Source organism: Puma concolor, chromosome A2 (genome assembly GCF_028749965.1).
Source record: "Puma concolor isolate L17-30 chromosome A2, mPumCon1.1.hap2, whole genome shotgun sequence".
In the NCBI taxonomy this organism is placed as follows: Eukaryota; Metazoa; Chordata; class Mammalia; order Carnivora; family Felidae; genus Puma; species Puma concolor.
Genome location: NC_141668.1, coordinates 163808954 through 163831199, shown reverse-complemented (window position 1 = coordinate 163831199; position 22246 = coordinate 163808954). Strand labels below are relative to the sequence as shown.

Sequence of the window (22246 nt, the reverse complement as noted above, 5' to 3'; positions counted from 1 at the left end):
CTTCAGAGGGGGGACGGCCTCTTGCCCCCGGGGGGCAGCTTGTGCGGTCACACGGACCAGGGTGGGATCGCGGCCCCGCTCCGAGCCCCACTCCCCGCCTGTGTGGAGTGTGGGTAACAGCAAGCTTTCCTTTCGTTTATGCTGTCGTTTTCCTCGTTTCGTTTTCCGTGCGTTGAAACCTTCGTTCACGAGGTTCAGAACCGAAACGCTGCGAAGGGTTAACTGCGAGGCTACCTCCCTCCCCCACCCCGCCTCCCAACTGCCTGGCCCCCCACTCTGGAGCGACGGAGACCTGTTGGGGGGGTCTCAGGCTCTCAGGGCCGCCCCGGGGCTCCGAAAGCCGGCCTGCGTCCTCTGACCGCACACTGCCACGTTGCCGTGCTCCGGCCCCCCCGTGCCGCGTGCCTGGGACTGTCCGTGTCCCCCCGTAAAGAGCTCCCTCACCCTGTCGAGTGGCTGCCAGGCATCCCTTCGCCCCGGGGACCGTTGTCCGTTTAGATGCAGCTGGGCTGTCATCGACCTTCGGGCCGCTTCGGTCTTTGCAGTGCAAACACGTGCTCTGCTGAACCCCCCACGCTCTGTCCCCTCTCGTGTGCGGTGACGTGTGTAGGACACGTTCTTAGCACTGGAGTCCCCGGGTTGGAGGGTGTGTCCGAGTTTAGCTTTGGTGGCTGTAGCAAAGCCTCCTCGTCCTGCCTACTCCCATCAGCTGTTGTCCTCGAAGGGTGGAGGTGACATCGGGGGACCAGGGAGCCGCGGCAGGAAAGGCCCCGAGAGAGGGCTGAGGTTGCCGTGAGCTACTCATGGGCCGTGGCTGGCAGTGGCTGTGGCTGGAATGCTGACGAGAGAGGCGGGGGTTTGGTGGCCGTGTGTGGGTGGAAGCCTGCCCCCGAGAGGAAGGGTCTGGTGACGACTCATGGTGTGGCTGGGTGCGGGGACCCCCATGACGCCTCTGGGCCCCCCCGCCCCCCCACGCGCCCGCAGGTCTTGGTGAAGAGTAACAACCTCACTGAGCGCATCGTGGTCATCCCCGGGAAGGTGGAGGAAGTCTCGCTCCCCGAGCAGGTGGACATCATCATCTCGGAGCCCATGGGCTACATGCTCTTCAACGAGCGCATGCTCGAGAGCTACCTCCACGCCAAGAAATACCTGAGGCCGGGGGGTGAGTGTCCTTGCCGGCGCAGGTGGCTGCCACAGGGGGTCCCGCCGCAGGGCCCCTGGCTGCTGCTCAGTTGGTACCATTGTGATTCTGTGCCCTGCCTGCCTGCCTTGGCAGCCTGGGGTGCCGGGGGCATCCGAGCCTTTACCCCTGGTCCCTTGCCCACCCCCGCCGGCCGTGACTGCAGGGGTGTGGGGCCAGACCTCCGCCTGCCCTGCCCCCGGACAGCCTCCGGGCCGCCTCTGCTGTCTTAGGTCCTGTGTCGCGGGGACAGTATCTAGCTGGGAGTGGGGGTTGCGGCAGGTGCAGAAGGTACTCTGTGCTGGGCACCTTCCCGAGGAGCTAGCCTTCTGTCTTCATTCCTGGCGCCACAGACCTCATCCTGGCGTGACAGGCCCCTGAGCTCCGCCGAGCCAGGGAGACGAAGGAGGGAGTTCGTGTGTGTGAGAGAGTGGGCTGGGGGTTCTCGAGCGTCACGGAGCCGCTGTCTGGCCTGCCCTTCTGTGGCCTCCTGTCTGTGTCGCTGTGCCTGCCTGTCCGCACACCTGGGTCGCAGGCTGTTCATACTTACGCACGTCCCTGGGGTTTATGTGCACGGCCTGGAACGTCTGCTGGTATTTCTGTTTCCGTTCATGGTTTGTGTGTGTGTTTTGAGTATCTCTGTGCAAGTAAGGGGTTGTGTGCACGTGTGGGTGTGTGTGGCACAGGGGGACCCTGGCCAGGGCAGCAGCCGTGGGACAGAACACGGGAAGCTGGTGGACTGGCAGGCCTCGTGGGGGCCAGGGGATGGGTGGTTCTGTGGGGGAAACACCTGCTTTGGTCCTCTGGCCTCCCTGGGTCTGGGCTGCAGGGACTGGCCTCAGGCTGTACTCCCGCCGCTGGGGGCTGTGTTACGGGTGCGCGTGTGGGAAGCCAGGCTGCCTGCGGGGGCGGGGGGGTAGGTGCTGGTGTCCTGGACCCCCTCTCCTCCCTTCCTGTCCTGTAGGATAGACTGAACTAGCCGGGGGTGGTGCCCCAGCGGAATGGGCTCCTCCTCATGGGGCACGAGCACAGAGGGGCGTCAGGCTCCGGCGGGCAGCCCGCCCGTGACGAGGCTGCGGGCCGGGCCGGCCGCACTGCCCTCCTGCCCCCAGCCTGCGTGTCTTCATCCATCCCAACATGCTCTTCAGTGGATTGAAGGGAATCCTCTCCAGCCACATACGTTTAGGTGCCTCCGGAGCAGGGGCACTTTCCCGTAACGCCCTTGGGGGCTGGCAGTCTCCTCCTGGCCACGTGGCCTGGAGTGTGGCCTCCGAGCCAAAGTCAGGCATCTCCCCTGCCCCATCCCGGTGGCTGTAGCTGAGCCTTCTAGCTGGAAGAGGAGGCAGATTCCTGCCAGTGCCTCAGGGCCCCCCTCTCCTGCATGGAGGGAGGGAGGGAGGCCCACATCTGGAGGCCAGGTGACCTGGGGCCCTAGACTACCCCAGGGGGGTGGGGCCTCCCAAGCCCTGGCTCTGTCTGCCACTGACTGGGACTCCTCCGTCTGTTTGTGGAGTCACACGGAGGGAGGACCGTGGCCAACCCCCCTTCCCGTGTCAGCCCACGTGCCAGACCAGGGTGGCCAAGTGGCTCACCTGTTTGCCAGAGGCCGAGATTCAGCTGAACCCCCCCACCTAGCCTCTAGCCTCATCTGAGGCGCTGACGGCATATTCTAGGGCTTGCCTTCGCCCTGTCCAGAGTGCTTTGCTTCGCTTTCCCTGGCTGTGCACCTGTCCATGGACAGCAGCACTCGAGAGGCACCACCTGGCTGGCTGAGCAGGGACCCAGAGGCCTGGCTGCACCCCAGCCACCACTTGCTTACCCCCCCGAGGCTTTGGCAGGTGCCTTCCCACCTCCCAGCCCTGGTAATGGAACACAAGGACAGGCCTTCCTGCTTCCCTGGCTGGCCGGCCAAGTTTCACGAGACCGTGCACGTCAAGCGCTCATCTTGGCCAGTGGCAGAGACGGTGCTCCATATCTTTATGTCGCACGAATGCACAAATGAATGAATGAGAGGCTGGGAAGTCCCAGGCTTGGGGATCCAGGGGCCATTTGGAAGCTCTGCCAGGCGCTTTGGGATGTTCCACCCTGACGTCAGCACCCCTCCCTGCCCCCCACTCCCAGGAAACATGTTCCCCACCATTGGTGACGTCCATCTGGCACCCTTCACGGATGAACAGCTCTACATGGAGCAGTTCACCAAGGCCAACTTCTGGTGAGTGTGACCTGGGTGTCCTGCCTTCTCAGGGATGGCCCCACTTCTCTTTTTTTCCGCATCCTCAGTAGGACCCGAAAGACTTGGGCTGGTTGAGGGCCAGCTGGGAGAGAAGGCAGCCTGCCCCACCTGTCTCTCCTGCTACTGGTAACCTTGCTGTGGGAATGGGGACTTTCTGCAGGTACCAGCCATCCTTCCATGGAGTGGACCTGTCAGCCCTCCGAGGCGCTGCAGTGGACGAGTATTTCCGGCAGCCTGTGGTGGTAAGTGGGGCATTCAAGGCACTATCACAGTTGGCACTAGGCATGGCCCTCCTCTGGGGTGACAAGAGGGGGGCATGGGCTTTCCTGTTAGGTCTTGTGCAAGCTCTGCAGCCCTAGGAAAGCCGCCGCCCCTCTCTGAGCTCTTGCTTTTGCTGCTACACAGAGCTCTCGCACAGGGGTTGTTGGGAATAAAGTGGCAATGCGTGCAGAGTGCTTTAACACACAGTAAGCGTGCAATACGTGCAAACTGCTGTTAGATGAATTGATTCTTGGTGAACTGATTTTGATTGATGTTAATTGAGATTTTTGAACTAATATATAGACCCATGGTTCAAAAATCATAAAAGTATAAACTGAAAGCCTACAGGCAAACAGTATTTCTTAGATATATTTTCAGAAGTTTTATATCTAAATGTGCATATACAAATACACACATATATAGTCTTTTTTTTTTCTCTCAAAATATAGCATAATCAGCAAACTAGTTTATTTCTGTGTTCAGAGAACATACACTGTATGATTTCAGTCCTTTGAAATTTGTTGACAGTTGCTTCATACCCACTATGTGATCTCTTTTGGTTAATGTTCTCTCCGTACTTGAAAAAAATATGTTTATCAGTTGAGAAGAATGTTGTATTAAGAATTAGGTCACGTTAGTTAATCATATTGGTCAAATCTTGCCTACCTCTACTGAAATGGGGCGGGGTGGGGGGGAAGTTGGGATCTGCTTTTCCTATCACTGATTGTAGATTTCTTTTTCCATTTCTGAGTTTTGGCTTTATGTTTTTTGGCGTTGTGTTATTAGGTGCATACAGATTTAGGACTGTTATATCTTCCTGTTGCATTGATCCTTTTATCACTATAAAAAGGATTCCTTTTTTTTCCTCAAGTAGTACAGGTTGGCCTAAAATATTTTTTTCTTTTTCCTGATAGTAGTTTAGCTACTCTTGCCTTCTTTTGGTTAATCTTTGTACAGTATGTTTTTTTCTTTCTACTTTCAACCTTTTTGTGTCCTTATTACTTAACGTTTGTCTCATGTAAGCAGCATGTATTTTGCATTTGTTTTTTAGTCAGATTGACCTTTTATTTTTGTCTTTCAATTACAACATTGAGACCATTTTACATTTAATGTAATTACTGATCTTTGTGGGTCTAAATTTGTCATCTTTTTCCCTTTATCCTGAATGTTCTTTTAAACTGTTTTGTTATTTTTTGCATTAATAAGGTTACATTATTTCCCCGCACTTGATGTCTTTCACTAGTTTCTGGAGACTCTTGGGCACTGTCTTTTTAAGCACTACCTCTGCTTCATTCTCTTTCTCCTTCCATCCTTTTTTCTCTGTTTGCTTCATTTTCACATTTCCTACTGATCCATCTTCCAGTTCTAATCTTCTCTTTGCCATTTAAGCTCATTTTCTAATTCTTAATTTCAGTACCAGGATCTCATTTTGCTTATTTTTTTTATTTTAGTTCTCTGAAATACATTTTTTTCTACCTTTTTTCTTGTACATACTGTAAATCTTTGGTCACTTTCACTATCTGGGTGTTCAGTGTATTTGTTTTTTGTTTATATTCTCTTAGTTTTTGGTTCTCATTCTCTTGTTCTGTTTCTTGGTATGCCTGGTCATTGGATACCAGAATGAAAAATTATAGAGGCTCTGGATGATGTCTTTCCTTCCAAGTATTTGTTTTTCTTCAGGCAGTTAGCCATATATAGATAGATCACCTTGGTCCTATAAGGCACTTGATATATTTAGAGGCTGCTTTTCAGACTTGACTTTGCTGGTCTACTTCTAGCTTTCCCTGTAAGACAGGCAGTGGTTTTCAAGCATTTTGGTCTCAGTGACCTGTTTTACATTTTTTTAGCCTGTTTACATTCTTAAAAATGGAGGATCCCAAAGAGCTTTTGTTAGTGTTTTAGCTATTGATATACTGCCAATATCTCTTGGTATTAAAAATTAAGCCCAAGAAATTAAAAAATATATATTTATTTAAAAATAACAATAAGCTCGGGGCGCCTGGGTGGCTCAGTCGGTTGGGCGTACGACTTTGGCTCAGGTCATGATCTCGCAGTCCATGAGTTCGAGCCCCACATCGGGCTCTGTGCTGACAGCTCAGAGCCTGGAGCCTGTTTCAGATTCTGTGTCTCCCTCTCTCTGACCCTCCCCCGTTCATGCTCTGTCTCTCTCTGTCTCAAAAATAAATAAACGTTAAAAAAAATTTTTTTTTTTAATAAAAAAAATAACAATAAGCTCATTACAGGTTACCATAAATAGCATTTTTAAGGAAAAAAAAAACTATTTTCCAAAACTTTTCAGCGAGAACAGTTGGGATTTTTTAGTTTGCAAGTCTCTTTAATGTCTGGCTTCATAGAAGACAGTTGGATTCCGCTTCTGTGTTCAATCGGTTGTGTTTATCACAGGTGAGTGAACCCAAGAAAAAGGCAGAAAACATCTTAGTATTATGAAAATAGCTTTGACCTTGGGAGTGCTCTGGAAGAGACTACCTTTGGAGAGCTGCTGCTTTAGGGCCTCGCCTGCAGTGGTCTCCATGTAACCACGGTGGGTGCCCCGTGGCGGGCGGGGTCCCTCGTCCCACCCTCCCAGCACCAGTATGCGCCTGAGCCTTTTCTTACTTTTTCAGCGTCTTATAAGTGGCTTTCTGCTTTGTTTCTTTGTCTCCGAGCCCCGCCCCTCCACACAGCTCAGGAACTGGCAAATGCCACAAAGTGAAACTGCATGTAAAACATCCACCTGTTTCTACATTTCCCTTTTGTTTCGTATCTCGACCTCTTGAATCCTAGCTGCCTTGGTAACCCTGAGCCTCCGTTTTGCTTTCCCCACCCAGGGAGGCTGCCAAAAGGTCCTGCCCCAAGGGGAAAGGCACAGGCCAAAACACATCTCCCTTCTCTCTAGGATGTGGGCTCCCAAAGCCGTGGCTGCTCTGGGTACTCTTCAGTGCTTTCAAACCAGGCTGTAGTTTTCCTGTGTATTTTATTCAGCTCACACAGTTCTTCCCCAGAGTGTTAGTCTGATGAAAAGCCTTCGTCATAGCTGGCTGTGGACGTGAGCACGTAGTTCTCCAGCTTGCTTTTTAACTAGCGGTTTATCTCGGAAATCTTTCCCCGTCTGTTCTTTCTTCGTTCTTTCGTTAGTTCTCATACAGTCTTTTATGGATGGCACGTTGGTGGTTTAACGAGATGGTTTCTGGAATGTGTCTCTACTCTAGACAACCTAATTACGCGTGTGAGCTTGCAAAGGTGCACGTTGATCCGTAGGTTAAATTCCCAGAACGAGTCTTTGATGCCCGTGAAAGGTGGTGATTTTGAGGGCTGTCGCCTCGCTGCCCTCCACGGTGGCGTGCCGCTTCGTCCTCCCCCAACACGTCTAAGAAGGGAGGGCGAAGTGGGCTTAGCCGAACGGCCTCGAGGCCACGGCCAGACAGGGAGAGGGGTACAGCTCTCCCCTTCCCGCCTGGCCTCCGTGCCTGAAGCCAGGTCCTGCTGTGGTCTCTCCCAGGATACGTTTGACATCCGGATCCTGATGGCCAAGTCTGTCAAGTACACGGTGAACTTCTTAGAAGCCAAAGAAGGAGATTTGCACAGGTACCGGCACCCGTGCCCCTCCTCCTGAGCCCGGTTCCCGCTGGAGTCTGGGGCCACCACAGACGCCCTCAGGCATCCTGCCCCAGGGTGGTGGGCACGCAGGGGCCCCAGGACACCGCCCCCAGCCACCCCCCCGTCGGCAGCCTGTTGGACTTCCCCAGTGATCATTGCCCTTTGCCTTCTAGGATAGAAATCCCATTCAAATTCCACATGCTGCATTCCGGGCTAGTTCACGGTCTGGCTTTCTGGTTCGACGTTGCCTTCATCGGCTCCATGTGAGTACAACCGGAGCAGGCCGCGCTCTCCCCGCTGTCCCGGCCCCAGGACTTCCTGCAGCGACCCCCAGGCCTGGCTGCCTCGGAAGGCTGCCTGGGGACTAGGAGGAAGGACTAGGCCTAGGGGACTAGGTGCCCTGGCCCCTCTGAAAGGCAGTGAGGTCTCACCTTTGAGCCAGAGACTGTTGTGGGAGGGAGTGTCTACCCTGCACTCGGTGGCTGTCCTTCACGGAACCCGGTCTCTGTCTCTCGGCGCAGACACCAGGGTGAGCGGGCCCCCTGTGGATCTGTATGTATGCGCGGGCCTGTGCCTGGGATGCCTGGGCAGCCAGCCTGTCTTGGCTCCAGGCCCCCGGGGCACCCATCGGAGGTGCCTGTGTAGAGCTCAAGGTGCACAGGGTAGTGGCTCCAGCCTGGTCAAGCGTATGCCTGTCCTTGCTTGACAGAATGACAGTGTGGCTGTCCACGGCCCCGACGGAGCCCCTGACCCACTGGTACCAGGTCCGGTGCCTGTTCCAGTCACCACTGTTCGCCAAGGCCGGGGACACGCTCTCAGGGACATGTCTGCTTATTGCCAACAAAAGGTGTGAGCTGCCACCCGGGGCTGGGGGAGGCAGGGGTTCCTCTACCCAGCCAGCTCATGGCTGTCCCTCCCCTGCCCTCTCTGCAGACAGAGCTATGACATCAGTATTGTGGCCCAGGTAGACCAGACGGGCTCCAAATCCAGTAACCTCCTGGATCTGAAAAACCCCTTCTTCAGGTAGGATCAGCCCTCGGCCCGAATGCGGGGCGCCCCTCCCGGCCCGCAGCCTCTCACCCCCGCGCCCGGGTCTGTCTGCTGCAGATACACAGGCACGACGCCCTCGCCCCCACCCGGCTCCCACTACACGTCCCCCTCGGAGAACATGTGGAACACGGGCAGCACCTACAACCTCAGCAGCGGGATGGCCGTGGCTGGTGAGCAGCCCCGCGTGGGAGAGGCCGGCGGTGGGGACCCCCGGGGGCAGAGACCCTGTCGCCCAGGGCCCTGACCTCTCCCTCTCTGCGCGCAGGGATGCCGACCGCCTACGACCTGAGCAGTGTTATTGCCGGCGGCTCCAGCGTGGGCCACAACAACCTGATTCCTTTAGGTGAGTGTCCCCCGGGGTCCGGAGGCAACGAGGGGCGGCGTCCAGGAACGTCTGCGCGCTCGGGCTTTCTGCGCCGCGGTGTCTCGACGTCACCTTTTCCTCTTCCTGGGGCTCCTGGTGGAGGCCCTCTGTTCCGTTCCTCTCTGCCTCGCTCTGCAGCCGCTGTGCCCACCCTGCCCACACCCCAGTGACAAGAGTGTGGGCCGGGCCGGGCCGGGGGCGGTGACGCCGTCTCCCTTCCTTCCTCCCTCCCTCTTGCCGCGCAGCCAACACGGGGATTGTCAATCACACCCACTCCCGGATGGGCTCCATAATGAGCACGGGGATTGTCCAAGGTAACGGCGGGCGGCGGGAGCGGGGTCCCGCGGGTGTGAGTGTGCGGACCCCCGGGCCACCCGCCTGCCCTCTCGCCTGCTCTCTCTCTCTCTGCCTCTGCTGCGGGTCTGGGCGGGTGAGGGGGCGGAGCTGGCCTCTCAGTGCCCGCGCCCGCCCCACAGGGTCCTCCGGCGCCCAGGGCAGCGGCGGCGGCGGCTCCAGTGCCCACTACGCGGTCAACAGCCAGTTCACCATGGGCGGCCCCGCCATCTCCATGGCCTCGCCCATGTCCATCCCGACCAACACCATGCACTACGGGAGCTAGGCCCCTCCAGCGTGGAACAGACTGACAGCACCAGGAAACCAAATGAAGACCCTGCCCACCCACCCCCCTGCCTGGGCGGCTTTCACCCCTGTACCGGAGAAGCCCAAACACCCGGTCACGGCCCTCTTTGCTATGGGAACTCGGACACTTTTTTACACGACATCGCCGCCGCCGCCCCCACTCCACCGCCCACCCACATCTTGGCCCCGAGCGTGTGTCGCTGCCGTATTTTACACGAGATCATGTCGTGGGAGCCCCGTTTCCCCCTCCTGCCCTCCACCCTGACCTGGGCTTGACATCCTCTGTAACAGGCGTGTCCGGGCCTGACAGCTGCAGGCCTGGCGGGGAGGTCGGGGGAGCAGCTGCGCACCCCCCACCCCCCAACGGGTCCCTCGGCGCCGGCCCCCCCCCCCCCCCGCCTGTCTCCAGGGGGAAGGCGGTCCTGACTGGGCGGGGCCTCCCCTTCTACTACCAGGCCTTGGTCACAATGGGCGTGACATGCTGCTTTTTTTAATTTTATTTTTTTACGAGAAGAACCAGTGTCAATCCACAGACCCTCTGAGAAACCAGGCCGGCCGGGCCGAGCCAGCAGCCCCTCTCCCCCACTCAGAGGCTCAGTGGTGAGGGGCAGCCCTGCCGAGTCTTCGGGACAGGGGTGGGGCCAGGCCTCTGGAGACCCGAGGCCCCCTCCCACCAAAGGGTTCACCTCAACTTGAATGTACAACCCACCCCGGCTGTCGGGAAGGCCCTCCGTCCTCGGCCCCTGCCTCTTGCTGCTGTCCTGTCCCCGAGCCCCTGCAGGTCCCCTCCCCCACCCCTGCCGAGAGCTAGAGCAGGTGGCCCCGTGGGCCCCAGGCCTGGAGGAAAGGGCCACCGTCAGCCGCTCGGGGCAGACCTGAGAGACCTCGAGGCTCGGTCGTGGAAGGCGTCCTTTTCCTTTGTAGCTCACATTAGGCCTGTGTGTTTCCCCCCACATTTGTAGACGCTCCAGTCCCTCTTACTATGATGGCATTGTGGTCCCTCCCTAGCCTGGGAAGGGGCCTTGCAGGGACCTCTCCCCACCCCCCCACCCCCCAAAAAACAAAAAAAATAAACGAGGAAATGTATGTTTCAGCACAGGCCATTTTCTTCTACTTCTGCTCCCCCGCCCCGTTTCTAACCCCTCCAAACTTGGCCGTGGTGGAGCTCAGGTGAGGAGGCCCCAGGACCTGCTGACCGGGCACCCCGGGAAGGGCAGGCACAGCTGAGGTGGGGGTGGCCCCCTTTGCTCTCCCGACCGTCCCCCCAGGGAAAGCAGAGGCCTTAGCGGGCAGCCCGTGGGGCGACGGCCACACCGGAAGCTCCCTGCTTGGCTGCCCCTTTCCCACCTTTATATAAATTCTCTAAATCACCTTTGCATAGAAAATAAAAGTGTTTGCTTTGTAAGAAAAGTCTGGAAAGTAGCAGAGCGATCTCGAGGTGTCAAGGGGGCCTTCAGTCCTCGTGTGAGGGGCAGGGCAGGCGGAGGCGTCCCCTCGTGTGGAGCCTGAAAGAGAGAGACTCCTAAGAGCAGCCAGCCTGGTGAGGCCTCCGTCGAGGAGGAGAGGCGGGAAGACCCCTCAGTCACGGCCGGAAACTGATCCTTACCTGCGGCTCGGGCCCTCCTAGGTCACCTGGGACCTTGGGGTGGGCGGTGGCAGCAGGTTTAGGGGCAGAGACGTGGTCTGGGGTGGAGGCGCCAGGGGCTCCAGGGGCAGCGGCTGGAAGAAGTAAAACTGAACCGAAGCCCCCCAGGGTCAGCGCCGGTGGGGGCCGGTGATGCCCCGACCCCAGGCCCGGCCTCCCGCCCGCCCGCCCACCCCCATACCTTACAGCCCGTGGCCAGAAGGGCGTGGAGCAGCACGACCGTGGAGAGCAGCACGGCGGCCACCAACCGGGTGTCCTCTCGGACAACAGGCCAGAGGGTGAACACCAGGCTAGCGGCTGACAGGGCCAGGGCCAGCGCCCCAAACAGCCACTGCAGCCACGGGACAGGGATGAGCCACAGGACCTGGGGGTGACACGGGCAGCTGGCTACCGGGCCGTCCCCATGGCGCCCGCCGCCCCCATCCCCGGGCCATACTTACCACGGTGGGGATGAAGACGAAGAGGGAGTAGCCATAGACGCACACGGTCTCCAGGAAGGTGTAAGGCCCCACGCGCTCCCGGACACGCTTCCGCCACCTCAGGAAGCCCCACAGCGCCAGCGGCACCAGCCAGACGTAGCAGTAGATGGTGACGCCGGCCACGGTCACTGCGGGGCGCGGGGCAGGGCAGGCAGTCACCACCGCCCCCTCCCCCCCAGCTCCGGGCCCCACGGCACTCCCAGCCCTGCCCGGGGCTAGGCCTTGCCCTTTCCACTTACCCTTGTGGAACTGGGGGCTGTAGTGGATGGAGGGATCCCTCCTCTGAGCCAGCACCAGCGTCAGGTTGCCAGTGACGGCCAGGACGAAAGCCAGTGTGGCACAGATCCAGAAGGGGCCTGTGGGCAGGGCACGGTGAGGGGCCCAGCTCTTCCGGGACAGGTGACTTGTCGCGTGTCGACCGTGCTAGGACCCAAGCTTCTTGCCAAGCTCTGAGCTACCCGCACCCCCCCCCCGTTCCATCAACCGGACTCGTCCACAGGCCACCAGCGATGACCTGCGGTGGCTGCATCGGGTGCTGGCTCGGTCCCTCCTCTTGACCTTCCGGCAGCCTTTGCCGTAGCTGCTCTCTCCCTTCTGGAAACACTCCACGTGTGCTTTCTAGGCAGGACTCCATGCTCCTGGCTTCCGCGTCACCTCCCTGGCAATTCCTCAACCTCTGTAGCCCCCGATCCCTTTAATGACAGGGACCCGGCTGGGGCCCGGTCCTTAGCCATTCGTCTCCATCTGTGTTCACCCCTTGCGTGATCTTGTCCACCCTCAGGGCCTTATGTCACCTCTAGGCTAACGACTCCCCAGCTGGCTTCAAATCCGGGTCTGTGCCCTGAACTATAGACTTATCGTCAACATTTCCACGTGCTGCACATCTAGGCATCTCCCAACTCCAGCCTGGCACACTTGGGCTCTCCCCTCAAACCCGCCCAGCGTTTCCAGTCACTGACTGACAGTTCCATCCCTCTAGCGGTTCCGGCGAAAATCTAGGCGCCATCGTTGCGTGTCTCCTCCCACCCTGCATCTGGTGCGCCAGCAAATCTTGTCGGCTCCACCTTTGAGACACGTTCCACAGTCCAACCACTGCCCTCCAGCGGGGGCCCGGCCCCACCATCCCACACTTGGGCCACGGCACTCACCACCTCCCTGGCCTCCTGGCACCTGCCCTTGCCCCCCCCCCCCCCCCCCCGCGCAGCAGCGGCCAGAGGAAGCCTATGAGCCCTTAACCGAGACTCCTTCTCCCCGCGGCCTCTGAAGCCTGTCACCTCCGAGACCTCGCGCAGCTCACTCTGCTCCGCGGACAATACTGCCCTGCAGTTCAGGCATGTTCCCACCACAGGCCTTACGCTCCCTTCTGGGATCTTCTTCCCCTAGGTCTCCCCAACCCGAACAAGGCCCATTCTCTCCTCCTCAGGGGCCTTCCTTCCCTGACCAACCCACGCAAGACAGCAACGTTCGTGCTGTAAAGCATCCACTGTTCTTCCGAGCCCCACCGCCCTGGGGAGCCTTTTGCAGGTCTGTCTCCCCACACAGAATGTGTGTTTCCCGCTCTCCGGGAGCACCTCTGCCTTCCCCTCAGCTGCGTTCCAGAGACTGGTACTCAGTCCAGCCACGCTGAAGGAATGATCAAGCTGAATGCACACCACCACTCACCGTACAGGTCCGGCCGATTCCGTAGACGGTGCCGTACAAAGTTGTGGCCAGGCCGGGGCAGCAGCGAGCCTTTGATTCGGTCCAGGACCTAGGGACAAGGTGAGGTGCAGAATGGAAGCCTGCATGGGGCCCTTACCCCCCAAGCTCCTGCCCAGCCCTTAGAGGCTCCTTCCTTGCCGACTCCCCATCCCTCTGCCTGAAAGGGCTCAGATGTTCCCCCGGGGTTGGATGGGCTGGAGCCCCTTCCCCTGGCCAGCCTCCGTACCCACTGCGTGCTGCCACTCTGAAGGACCCTTCCGGGCCTGCCGTCCTTCTCTCCGCTGCTCCCTCCTCTCAGCTTGGCTGCCCTCAACTGCCTGTCTCACTGCCTGCCCTCCCAGCCCAGGGACACTCAAGTTCTTGGCCTCCTCCTGCCTACATCTCTCTCCACTCTGTGACCTGCCCTGCACCCCAGACTTATCATCTCCCTCCCTGGCACCTCTGACCCATCTTCTTTGCACCAGGTCTGGTGATTCCACCCATTCCTCTCCTGCTCTAAACCTTTCCTCGACTTCCCAGCACCCTCAGGATAAGACCCAAATTCAGCACAGCACACGAGCCCTTTGTGATCTGGCTTCTGCCTGCCTGTCCCCCTCTCACCCTCTCCAGCCAGATCAAGTGACCAAGTGACAGCTCCTGTGGCAGTTCGTGCCTTCCCTCACCTTGGGTCCGCTGTATCTGCCGCTCCCTGTGCCTAGGACACAGGCTTCCCATCACTCTACCCAGTTCAGTCTTCCTTCTCCTCGAGGCCTTAAGCCCATTCCTCACTTCCTCCGAGGGGCCCTACTCTAGCCCGTCAGAGCGTGTGTTCACAGGAGCCCCAATCACCCCATAATCCTTACACCGCACCACAGTGACATCTACCAGCCTGGGGTGGGGGGGGGGGGCCCGTGACCTCCCACCCAGGCATTACCGGCACTCGGCTGCACAGGGAGGGCTCAGTGAACAGTGACTGGACCCCATTATGACTCCAAGCCCCATCCCGCCAGCTTCCAGGGCCTGACCTGGCACGTGTCCACGTCAAAGAAACTCTGATAGTAGCCAAAGGTCCAGAATCCAGGCTGCTGCTTCTCCTGCAGGAGCTGCGCGGCACAGGCTTTCAGTGGCTGCCCTTACAGCCTGGGCAGAGGGTGGGGGCGGGGCTGGACGGAGGCAGGGCACGGGCACTTTTGTGACTCACCGCTGTCTTGTCGCTCTCTTCGACCTCTTCCTCGGCTCCATAGCTACCACCTGAGTCCACAGCCACAGCCACGTGCCCCTGTGGGGTCAGCTGACCACTTCCGCTGGTAGTGACCGCATCTGGGGTCTCGGCCAGCAGATTAGAGGCTTCCTCGAACTCTGTCGAGAAGGAATACGAGCCACAGGCAGGTTTTAGGCTTCAGGACAGTCTGGTTTGGCCCATTGCTCATCTAGGGGCCAAGACTCCCAGCCGGGGCCACCTAACCCTTCCCTCCAACTACGGTCCCAGCTTCCTCAATTTGGCGGGAGTTAGAAGGTGTGGTCTCGCACGCCTACAACTTAAGCCTGGTGCTGGGATGGGGTCAGGTCTGGGAGAGAAGCTTTGCTTTGAGATCTGAGTTTAGGGTTGGAGCGGGGTTCGAGTCAGGAATGGGTGTCAGGTCGGGGTCAGGGTTCACAGCTGATTGGGGATTCAGATTACACGGCAATCAGATCCTGGGTGGGAGGTTCCGGCCGGCGGAGGGAGTAGGAGCTCGGGCCAGGTCGCGGCCGCACTTACCGTGGAAGGCCAGCTCGTCGGCCGCTGCCATGGTCACCCAGGGGCGTCACCGCATCCCGCTCTGAGGACAGAAGCCAATGACGCCCGCCCCCAACCCAATTAATGCGGTGCCCTCCCTCACCCCACCGATGTCTATCCCTCAGCACCGAGCCCAGCCTGGCAGCTAAGGGCACCGAGCCGCGGGAGGGGGGGGAGGGGGTGTTGAACTCGCTGCCCCCGCCCCACAGGTGCACCCCGCCCCCCTCACCTGAGGCTCCCTCGGGCGGCGTGGCCCAGACTCTCTGCGCCTGCGCGGCCCGCCTACCCGCCGCAGCCGGCCCCGCTCAGACCAGACAGCAACATCCGGCACCGGGTCCGTTTTCTATCCTCTTCCGACGGGAAGCCACTGCCGGCGCGCTTGACGCTTCCGCAGGGGAGACCCCCCCCCCCCCCCGGGCCTTTTCCTTCTCATTCCCGGCGTTTCTCGTCGGAAAAGGGACGCCAAGCCGGAAGAGGATGGCGGCGGCCGCTCTGAAAAGATTTTGGTCCCGAAACCGTGAAGACCCTGGGGGCCCAGCAGCCGCGAAGCCCGGCCTGTGGGCGCGGTTGGGTGAGTAGCGGCGGGAGGCGGCGGGGTGGGTGGCCGCAGCGGCCCGCCGTCACCGCGTCTGTCCCGCTTCCCTCCCCCCAGGCTCCTGGGCCCGCGTACTGCTCCGAGACTACGCGGAGGCCTGCGGGGACGCGGCGGCGGCGGCGCGGGCCCGGCCCGGGCGGGCGGCCGCGTACGTGGGGCTGCTGGGCGGCGCGGCGGCCTGCTGCGCGCTGGCGCCCGGCGAGGCGGCCTTCGAGGAGGCGCTGCTCGACGCGTCAGGGACCCTCTTGCTGCTGGCCCCGGCCACCCGCAACCGCGTCTCCGAGGGCCACGTGCAGCGGCTGCTCTGGCTTCGGGGCCGCGGCCGCCTCCGCCACGTGAGCCTGGGCCTGTGCTCGCTCGTGTACGAGGCGCCCGTCGACGCCCAGGCCAGCCTCTACCAGGCCCGCTGCCGCTACCTGCAGCCCCGCTGGGCCGACTTCCCGGACCGGATCCTGGACGTGGGCTTCGTGGGCCGCTGGTGGGTGCTGGCCGCCCGCATGCGCGACTGCGACGTTAACGACGACGAGTTCCTCCACCTGCCGGCCCACCTGCGCGTCGTCGGGCCCCATCAGCTGCACTCCGAGACCAACGAGCGGCTCTTCGACGAGAAGTACGAGCCCGTGGTGCTCACCGACGACCAGGTGGACCAGGCGCTGTGGGAGGAGCAGGTCTTGCAGAAGGAGAAGAAGGACCGACTCGCCCTCAGCCAGGCCGACTCCCTGGTGCGGCCCGAGGGGCCCAGATGAAACCCCGGGCCTGGGTCGGGTCGGGGCTCTGAGCCCCGGCGGCTTGTGTGGCCCGGAGCGCACGGCCGCTGCGAGCGGGGGAAGCAAATGCTGTGCAGAGCGCGCTCTCCCTGCGTTTTCGCCACCTTTCCAGAAGGCCGCTCTCCCTCTCCCCCTCCCCTTGTTACTTGTTAGCTGAAGCGGTTGCGGAGCCCTCTGGGTCAGGGAGGTGGGGAGGGCCCAGCGGTAAGGCTGCGGAGTTGATCGGCGGAGTTGATCGCTGCGCTACGAGCGTTCTTCATGAGCCCTTTGTGTAAATGAACTTTTCGTGGAGTCTCACAGCCCCTCGCCCGAGGGATCCGATTTGTCGAGTGACTCCGGCGCTCTCCTAAGACTATTCAGATTATTTTAAGCTTGGCAACGTTCTTTTCGTTGTCCTAAGTGTCTTTATTTGAAAATAAAGTTAAAAAATTACTGGTCTCGGAGGAAAGTGGGAAAATACCACAGGCATCCTGCGCCCCCTTCCCCCAGGGTACCCCAAATGGTAATGTTTGACAGGAAGCCACACCCGACCCGGACACTGCAGTGGGAGGACTGCAGACTTCACAGGACAGCATTTTGCAAAAACCAACACCAAACTTTTTACCACCTAGGACAGTGATGTCAAAATGACACAGAAGGGGAAAACATTATTTGGAATTATCTATGGAATCATAGGTTTATATTTCAGAAACCCTGAAAACCCAGAATCCTGTGGAATGGGATGTGTTAGTGTACAAAGGTTAGGATAACCCTCCTTTACAGACACAGGAATGAGACTACCTCTGTCACCCGCGTGGTTTGTGGCTGCTTGATAAAACCGTGAGATGAAACAACTGTCTTCGTTGGGATGTTTGTGTTACTGCGTTCGGCCATTTAGTTTTGGTACTTCTAGACCTTCCATTCATGCTCCGGGTGCCGGACACACAGTAATTTTTATGTCCTTATTTTTGGGACAGTGGAGCATCTTGTACGTCAGCATCTTCACTTTACAGCAGAAAAAGTGAGGTTCAAAAAGTCCATTTTTTTCTGGGGCTCCTGGGTGGCTCAGTTAGGTGTCCAACTCAGGTCATGATCGCATGGTTCATGGGTTCCAGCCCTGCGTCAGGCTCTGTGCTGCCAGCTCAAAGCCTGGCGCCTGCTTCAGATTCTGTGTCTCCCTCTCTCTCTGCCCCTATCGTGCTCACGCTTTCTCTCAAAAACAGACATTAAAAAAATTTTAAAAAGTGGATTTTTTTCCAAGACTGTGGCAGAGCCAGGATTCAAACTGCAACTCCCAACCCTGTGCCTTAATCCTCGAACTCGGGATGCTATTTTTTTATCCTAACAGCATCCTGCTAGAAATTATTAAGTGTTGCTATCACTAGCCATAGATAAAACTTAAATACACGAGGGGCACCTGGGTGGCTCAGTCGGTTAAGCATCTGACTTTGGCTCAGGTCATGATCTCACGGTTCGTGAGTTTGAGCCCCGCGTCGGGCTCTGTGTTGACAGCTCAGAGCCTGGAGCCTGTTTCAGATTCTGTGTCTCCCTCTCTCTCTCTGACCCTCCCCCATTCATGCTCTGTCTCTCTCGGTCTCAAAAGTAAATAAATGTTAAAAAAAAAATTAAAAAAAAAACTTAAATACACGAATAGAAATTCTGCATACGGAATAAATTTTAAGTGAATATAAAAAAATGCAATAAGGACAAAAGACAAAGGATACTAAGTTATAATCCTATATGGTTACCTGCAGAAATTTCTGGGCCTAAATCCTGATGTCTTCGTTAAAGAGATATTGGCCAACTTCAGGGAAAGTTCTAAGACACACTGGCATCCAAGTGAGATGTGTTCCTTAGTGTGATCAGAAGTTCTGGAAGAGAACTGCACAGCTTCATTGCTTGAGGTGGTTATTAAATGCCACTTCTGGGGCACCTGAGTGGTTCAGTCGGTTAAGCATCTGACTCAGGCTCAGGTCATGATCTAACGGTTCTTGAGTTTGAGCCCCTCATTGGGCTCTGTGCTGACAGCTCAGAGCCTGGAGCCTATTTTAGATTCTGTGTCTCCCTCTCTCTGCCCCTTCCCTGCTCGTGCTCTCTCGCTCAAAAAAAAAAAAAAAAAAAAAAAAAATTGAAATAAAAAATAGGGTTTTAATGTTTAAGTCTCAGCTTTCATACTGGTTTTGTAACTGACCGGGGCTAGAACAGTTACATAAGAAAAAAGGGGAACAAATTGTAAAGGGAGTAAAACTGATACTATTTGCAGATAATGTGTTATTTACAGAAATCTCTAAAGACCCCATGAAAAAACGGACAGAATAAATGAATTCACTAATGTTGAAAGATACAAAATGCAAAAAGTCTGTTGTATTTCCATACCCTAATAATGAACAAATTAAGAAAACAATCTAATTTACAAGTGCATCAAAAACAACACCTGGGAATAAATTTAACCAAAAAAGTGAAAGACCTTCCTTAACCAAGGAAGTGAAAACTTTAAGACATTTATGAAAAATCTGAAGACACAGATAAATGTAAAGATATACGGTGCTCATGGATGGGAAGAATATTGTTAAAATGTCCATATTCCCAGGCACCTGGGTGGCTCAGTTGGTTGAGCGTCTGACTTCGGCTCAGGTTTGTGAGTTTGAGCCCCACATCGGGCTCGCTGCGGTCAATGCAGAGCCTGCTTGGGATCCTCTGTCCCCCTCTCCCACTGATTCTCTTTCTAAAGAAATAAACATTAAAAAAAAAAAAATCCATATTCCCCAAAACAATCTGCAACCCTACCAAAACTCCAATGGCATTTCACAGGGAAAAAAAAAAATCCTAAAATTTATAGGGAACCCCAAATAGCCAAAGTAATCTCAGGGAGGAACAAAGCTGGAGGCGTCATGCTTCCTGATGAAGTATGTTGCCAAGGTATAGTATTCAAAACAGCATGGTATCAGAGAGCCCAGAAATAAACCTACGAATATATGGTCAATTGATTTATAACAAAGGAGCTAAGAACACACAGTGGGTAGAGAGCAGTCTCTTCAGTAAATGGTGTTGGGAAAACCAGACAACCACATTCAAAACAAAACAGGGCCACTATCTTACACCACATACCAAAAGTAATTCAAAATGGATTAAAGAACAGGACACCTGAAACCATAAAACTAGAAGAAAACATACGCAGGAAGCTCCTTGACATTGGTCTTGGTGACGATTTTTTGGATTTGGCACCAAGAGTGCAAGGCAACAAACAAAAGTGGAACCAAGGCAAACTAAAAAGCTTCTGCACGGCACTCTCAAAAATAAACATTTATTAAGAAAAGGCGGGGGGTGGTGGGGAAGCACCCGAGTGGCACAGTCGGTTAAGCGTCTGACTTCGGCTCAGGTCATGATCTCACAGTTCGTGAGTTCGAGCCCCGTGTCGGGCTCTGTGCTGACAGCTCGGAGCCTGGAGCCTGCTTTGGATTCGGGGTCTCCCTCTCTCTCTCTGCCCTTCCCCTGCTCACACTCTTTCTCTCTCATAAATGAATATTAAATGTTAAAAAAAAAAAAGAAAAAAAAACTAACTCAAAAAGATCCATGTTCCCCTATGTTCACTGCAGCATTATTTACAATAGCCAATATATGGAAACACCAGTGAGTGATCGGATAAGGACGATGTGATGGATGTAGGATAGAATATTACTGAGCCATAAAAAGTAGGAAACCTTGCCATTTGCAACAACGTGGATGGACCTTGAGAACTTTATGCCAAATAAGATAAGTGAACCAAAGACAAATGCCAGGGGAACTCACTTATGTGTGGAATCTAAAAAACAGAAAGACAGAAGAAAAAATAAAACTGGGCTCACAGATACAGAGAAGAGACTGGTGACTGCCAGAGAATGGAGGCAAAATGAGTAAAGGGGTCAAAAGGTGCAAACTTCAAGTCGTAAAATAAGTCATGGGCATATAATATATTGTATAGTGACCATGGTTAATAATATGGTATCTTTTGGGGGCACCTGGGTGGCTCAGTCGGTTAAGCATCCGACTTCAGCTCGGGTCATGATCTCACAGGTCCCGCATCGGGCTCTGTGCTGACAGCTCAGAGCCTGGAGCCTGCTTCGGATTCGGTCTCCTTCTCTCTCTGCCCCTCCCCACTTGTGCACTCTCAAAAATAAATAAATGTAAAAAAAAAAAAAAATTTTTTTTAAAGACCCTCCCTTTCTCTCCCTCTGCCCCTCTGCTTAGCTCATGCTCCCTCTCACTCTCTAAAAGAAAATTTAAGAAAACCAAAACCACTTTTTAAAATAATATATATTTTTAAAAGCAGGGTTTGAATCTCACCTTCCACACTTCCTAGCTTTGTGACTGACCTAGGACAGGTGGAGCTCCTTATCTGTAAATGGGAAAGGACTCTGCCCAGGGTTGTTAGGAAAAAATCAAAAACCACCAGAAAGCACTTGGTACCCGGCACGCATCTGCATTGCAGGTTGTGTCCGCGGATCTCATGGGTGAGACCGTGGCTCTGAATCTGTGCCCCACAATTACCTGTTACCTGGAAGGGCTGCTGCCCCCGAGCCTTGCAGACAGCCCAGCCTGCAGGGATGGAGCCCGCCCAGGGCTGCCCACGGGGAGGGCTCAGTAAACAGAGGATGGACAGGGCCTGGGACTTGTCCCCCAGAGCCCAAAGACACCTGGATACAATAGGCTCATTTTCTTGAGGCCAGTTCTCGCTTTTTCTTATTCTTTTTTAAAATATTTTTGAGAGAGAGAGAGCACAAGCTGGGGGGTGGGGGCAGAGAGAGAAAAAGAGGGGGAGAGAGAGAGAGAGAGACACAGAGACAGAATCCGAAGCAAGCTCCAGGCTCTGAGCCATCAGCACAGAGCCTGACGCGGGGCTCAAACTCACAAACTGGGAGGTCATGACCTGAACCGAAGCCGGCCACTTAGCCCATTGAGCCACCCAGGTGCCCCTCAAATTTATCCTTAACAAGCTTTAATGATTTCGGCCTTCCCAGCCAGTCCGGGGTTGGCTCCAGGCGCTCGAAGCAGGCTGTTGTAATCAGAGAGGCCAGCAGAGGGCACCGGAGACGGGGCTCAGAGAAGCTGGCTGGCTCCTCCCCAGTGGGAACGGCTAGCCCCCCACTAGCTTTTGTTCTGAGAAGCAGCCGAGGAGGTAGTGCGGTGGGCACACATCCCTCCTTTAGAGCACACGCTGGTCTTTAGAGACGTTGGTAGATGGTGGCCAAGGTCAGGGCTGCAGGGAGGGGCCGCACCCATCCCTCGAACCTGCACCTACCTTGTTAGCTGGAGGCCTGATGCTCCCCCTTGAGACTTCCTGGAGTGCACGGACGGACAGACTGGCAGGGTCGCCTGGTTTGCCTTGGGAGCCCTTCCAGTCCCCTGGTGCTCTGGAAGTTGTATTGAGGCATCCAACGCAGTAGGACCTGGGGTAGCGGAAGGCAAGCGGGGTGCCTAGGGCAGAGGCTTTAAGGAGCTCCCTCCCCGGGGGCAACAGCGCAGGGGCGGCCCCTGGGAGGCAACGCCTCCTTAAGTTCCGCGACCGAGGGGCCTCACTCGGCTGGAGTCCAGACCTCACAGCAAGCTGGGCAGGGATCACCAGAGCGTGCTTTCCAGACTCGCTCCTCCCTGAGGCCACAAGCTTTTCTTAGGTCCGTGCTCACAGCCACAGGTGGAAGCACGTGACTTTTTTTTAAAATTTTTTTTTTCGACGTTTTTTATTTATTTTTGGGACAGAGAGAGAGACAGAGCATGAACGGGGGAGGGGCAGAGAGAGAGGGAGACACAGAATCGGAAACAGGCTCCAGGCTCCGAGCCATCAGCCCAGAGCGGACGCGGGGCTTGAACTCACGGACCGCGAGATCGTGACCTGGCTGAAGTCGGACGCTCAACCGACTGCGCCACCCAGGCGCCCCAGCACGTGACTTTTTAAGAGCTCTCAGCCAATCACCCTCGTCCGAATTTAGTTACAGCAGAGGTACCTATTTGGGAGACACCTGA

The 22246-nt window shown here is 56.4% G+C and overlaps 3 protein-coding genes across 6 annotated transcripts in view; 2 read left to right on the top strand and 1 right to left on the bottom strand.

Moving 5' to 3' along the window:
* The window catches only part of CARM1 (coactivator associated arginine methyltransferase 1), a 39342-nt gene extending 28608 nt beyond the window's left edge, over positions 1-10734 (top strand). Inside the window, exons 6-16 of one of the 2 annotated variants that reach the window (XM_086699082.1) lie at positions 985-1162; positions 3302-3392; positions 3574-3655; positions 7174-7259; positions 7445-7534; positions 7981-8118; positions 8205-8294; positions 8379-8491; positions 8587-8664; positions 8931-8999; positions 9162-10734. In XM_086699082.1, the coding sequence (XP_086555208.1) occupies positions 985-1162; positions 3302-3392; positions 3574-3655; positions 7174-7259; positions 7445-7534; positions 7981-8118; positions 8205-8294; positions 8379-8491; positions 8587-8664; positions 8931-8999; positions 9162-9304 (1158 nt within the window). In that variant the 3' untranslated portion in view covers positions 9305-10734. The remainder of the gene's footprint in view (positions 1-984; positions 1163-3301; positions 3393-3573; positions 3656-7173; positions 7260-7444; positions 7535-7980; positions 8119-8204; positions 8295-8378; positions 8492-8586; positions 8665-8930; positions 9000-9161) is intronic. The other variant, XM_086699083.1, reaches the window with a different exon arrangement.
* Positions 9799-15253, bottom strand: YIPF2 (Yip1 domain family member 2). 3 transcript variants are annotated; one of them, XM_086699086.1, is made up of 10 exons: positions 15135-15253; positions 14888-14948; positions 14330-14487; positions 14154-14231; positions 13111-13198; positions 11688-11804; positions 11410-11576; positions 11151-11333; positions 10931-11058; positions 9799-10829 (listed from the first exon to the last, which is right to left on the bottom strand). In XM_086699086.1, the coding sequence occupies exons 2-9, from the start codon at positions 14916-14918 to the stop codon at positions 10948-10950; spliced, it is 933 nt and encodes a 310-aa protein (XP_086555212.1). In that variant the 5' UTR covers positions 14919-14948; positions 15135-15253; the 3' UTR covers positions 9799-10829; positions 10931-10947. The 3 variants fall into 3 exon arrangements, with proteins under 3 accessions (XP_086555212.1, XP_086555214.1, XP_086555213.1); XM_086699088.1 differs by having other exon boundaries at positions 10931-11043; XM_086699087.1 differs by lacking the exon at positions 15135-15253 and having other exon boundaries at positions 14888-15084.
* Positions 15221-17101, top strand: TIMM29 (translocase of inner mitochondrial membrane 29). Its single transcript, XM_086699085.1, has 2 exons — positions 15221-15476; positions 15558-17101. The coding sequence occupies exons 1-2, from the start codon at positions 15383-15385 to the stop codon at positions 16244-16246; spliced, it is 783 nt and encodes a 260-aa protein (XP_086555211.1). The 5' UTR covers positions 15221-15382; the 3' UTR covers positions 16247-17101.
* The last annotated feature ends 5145 nt before the right edge of the window (positions 17102-22246 follow it).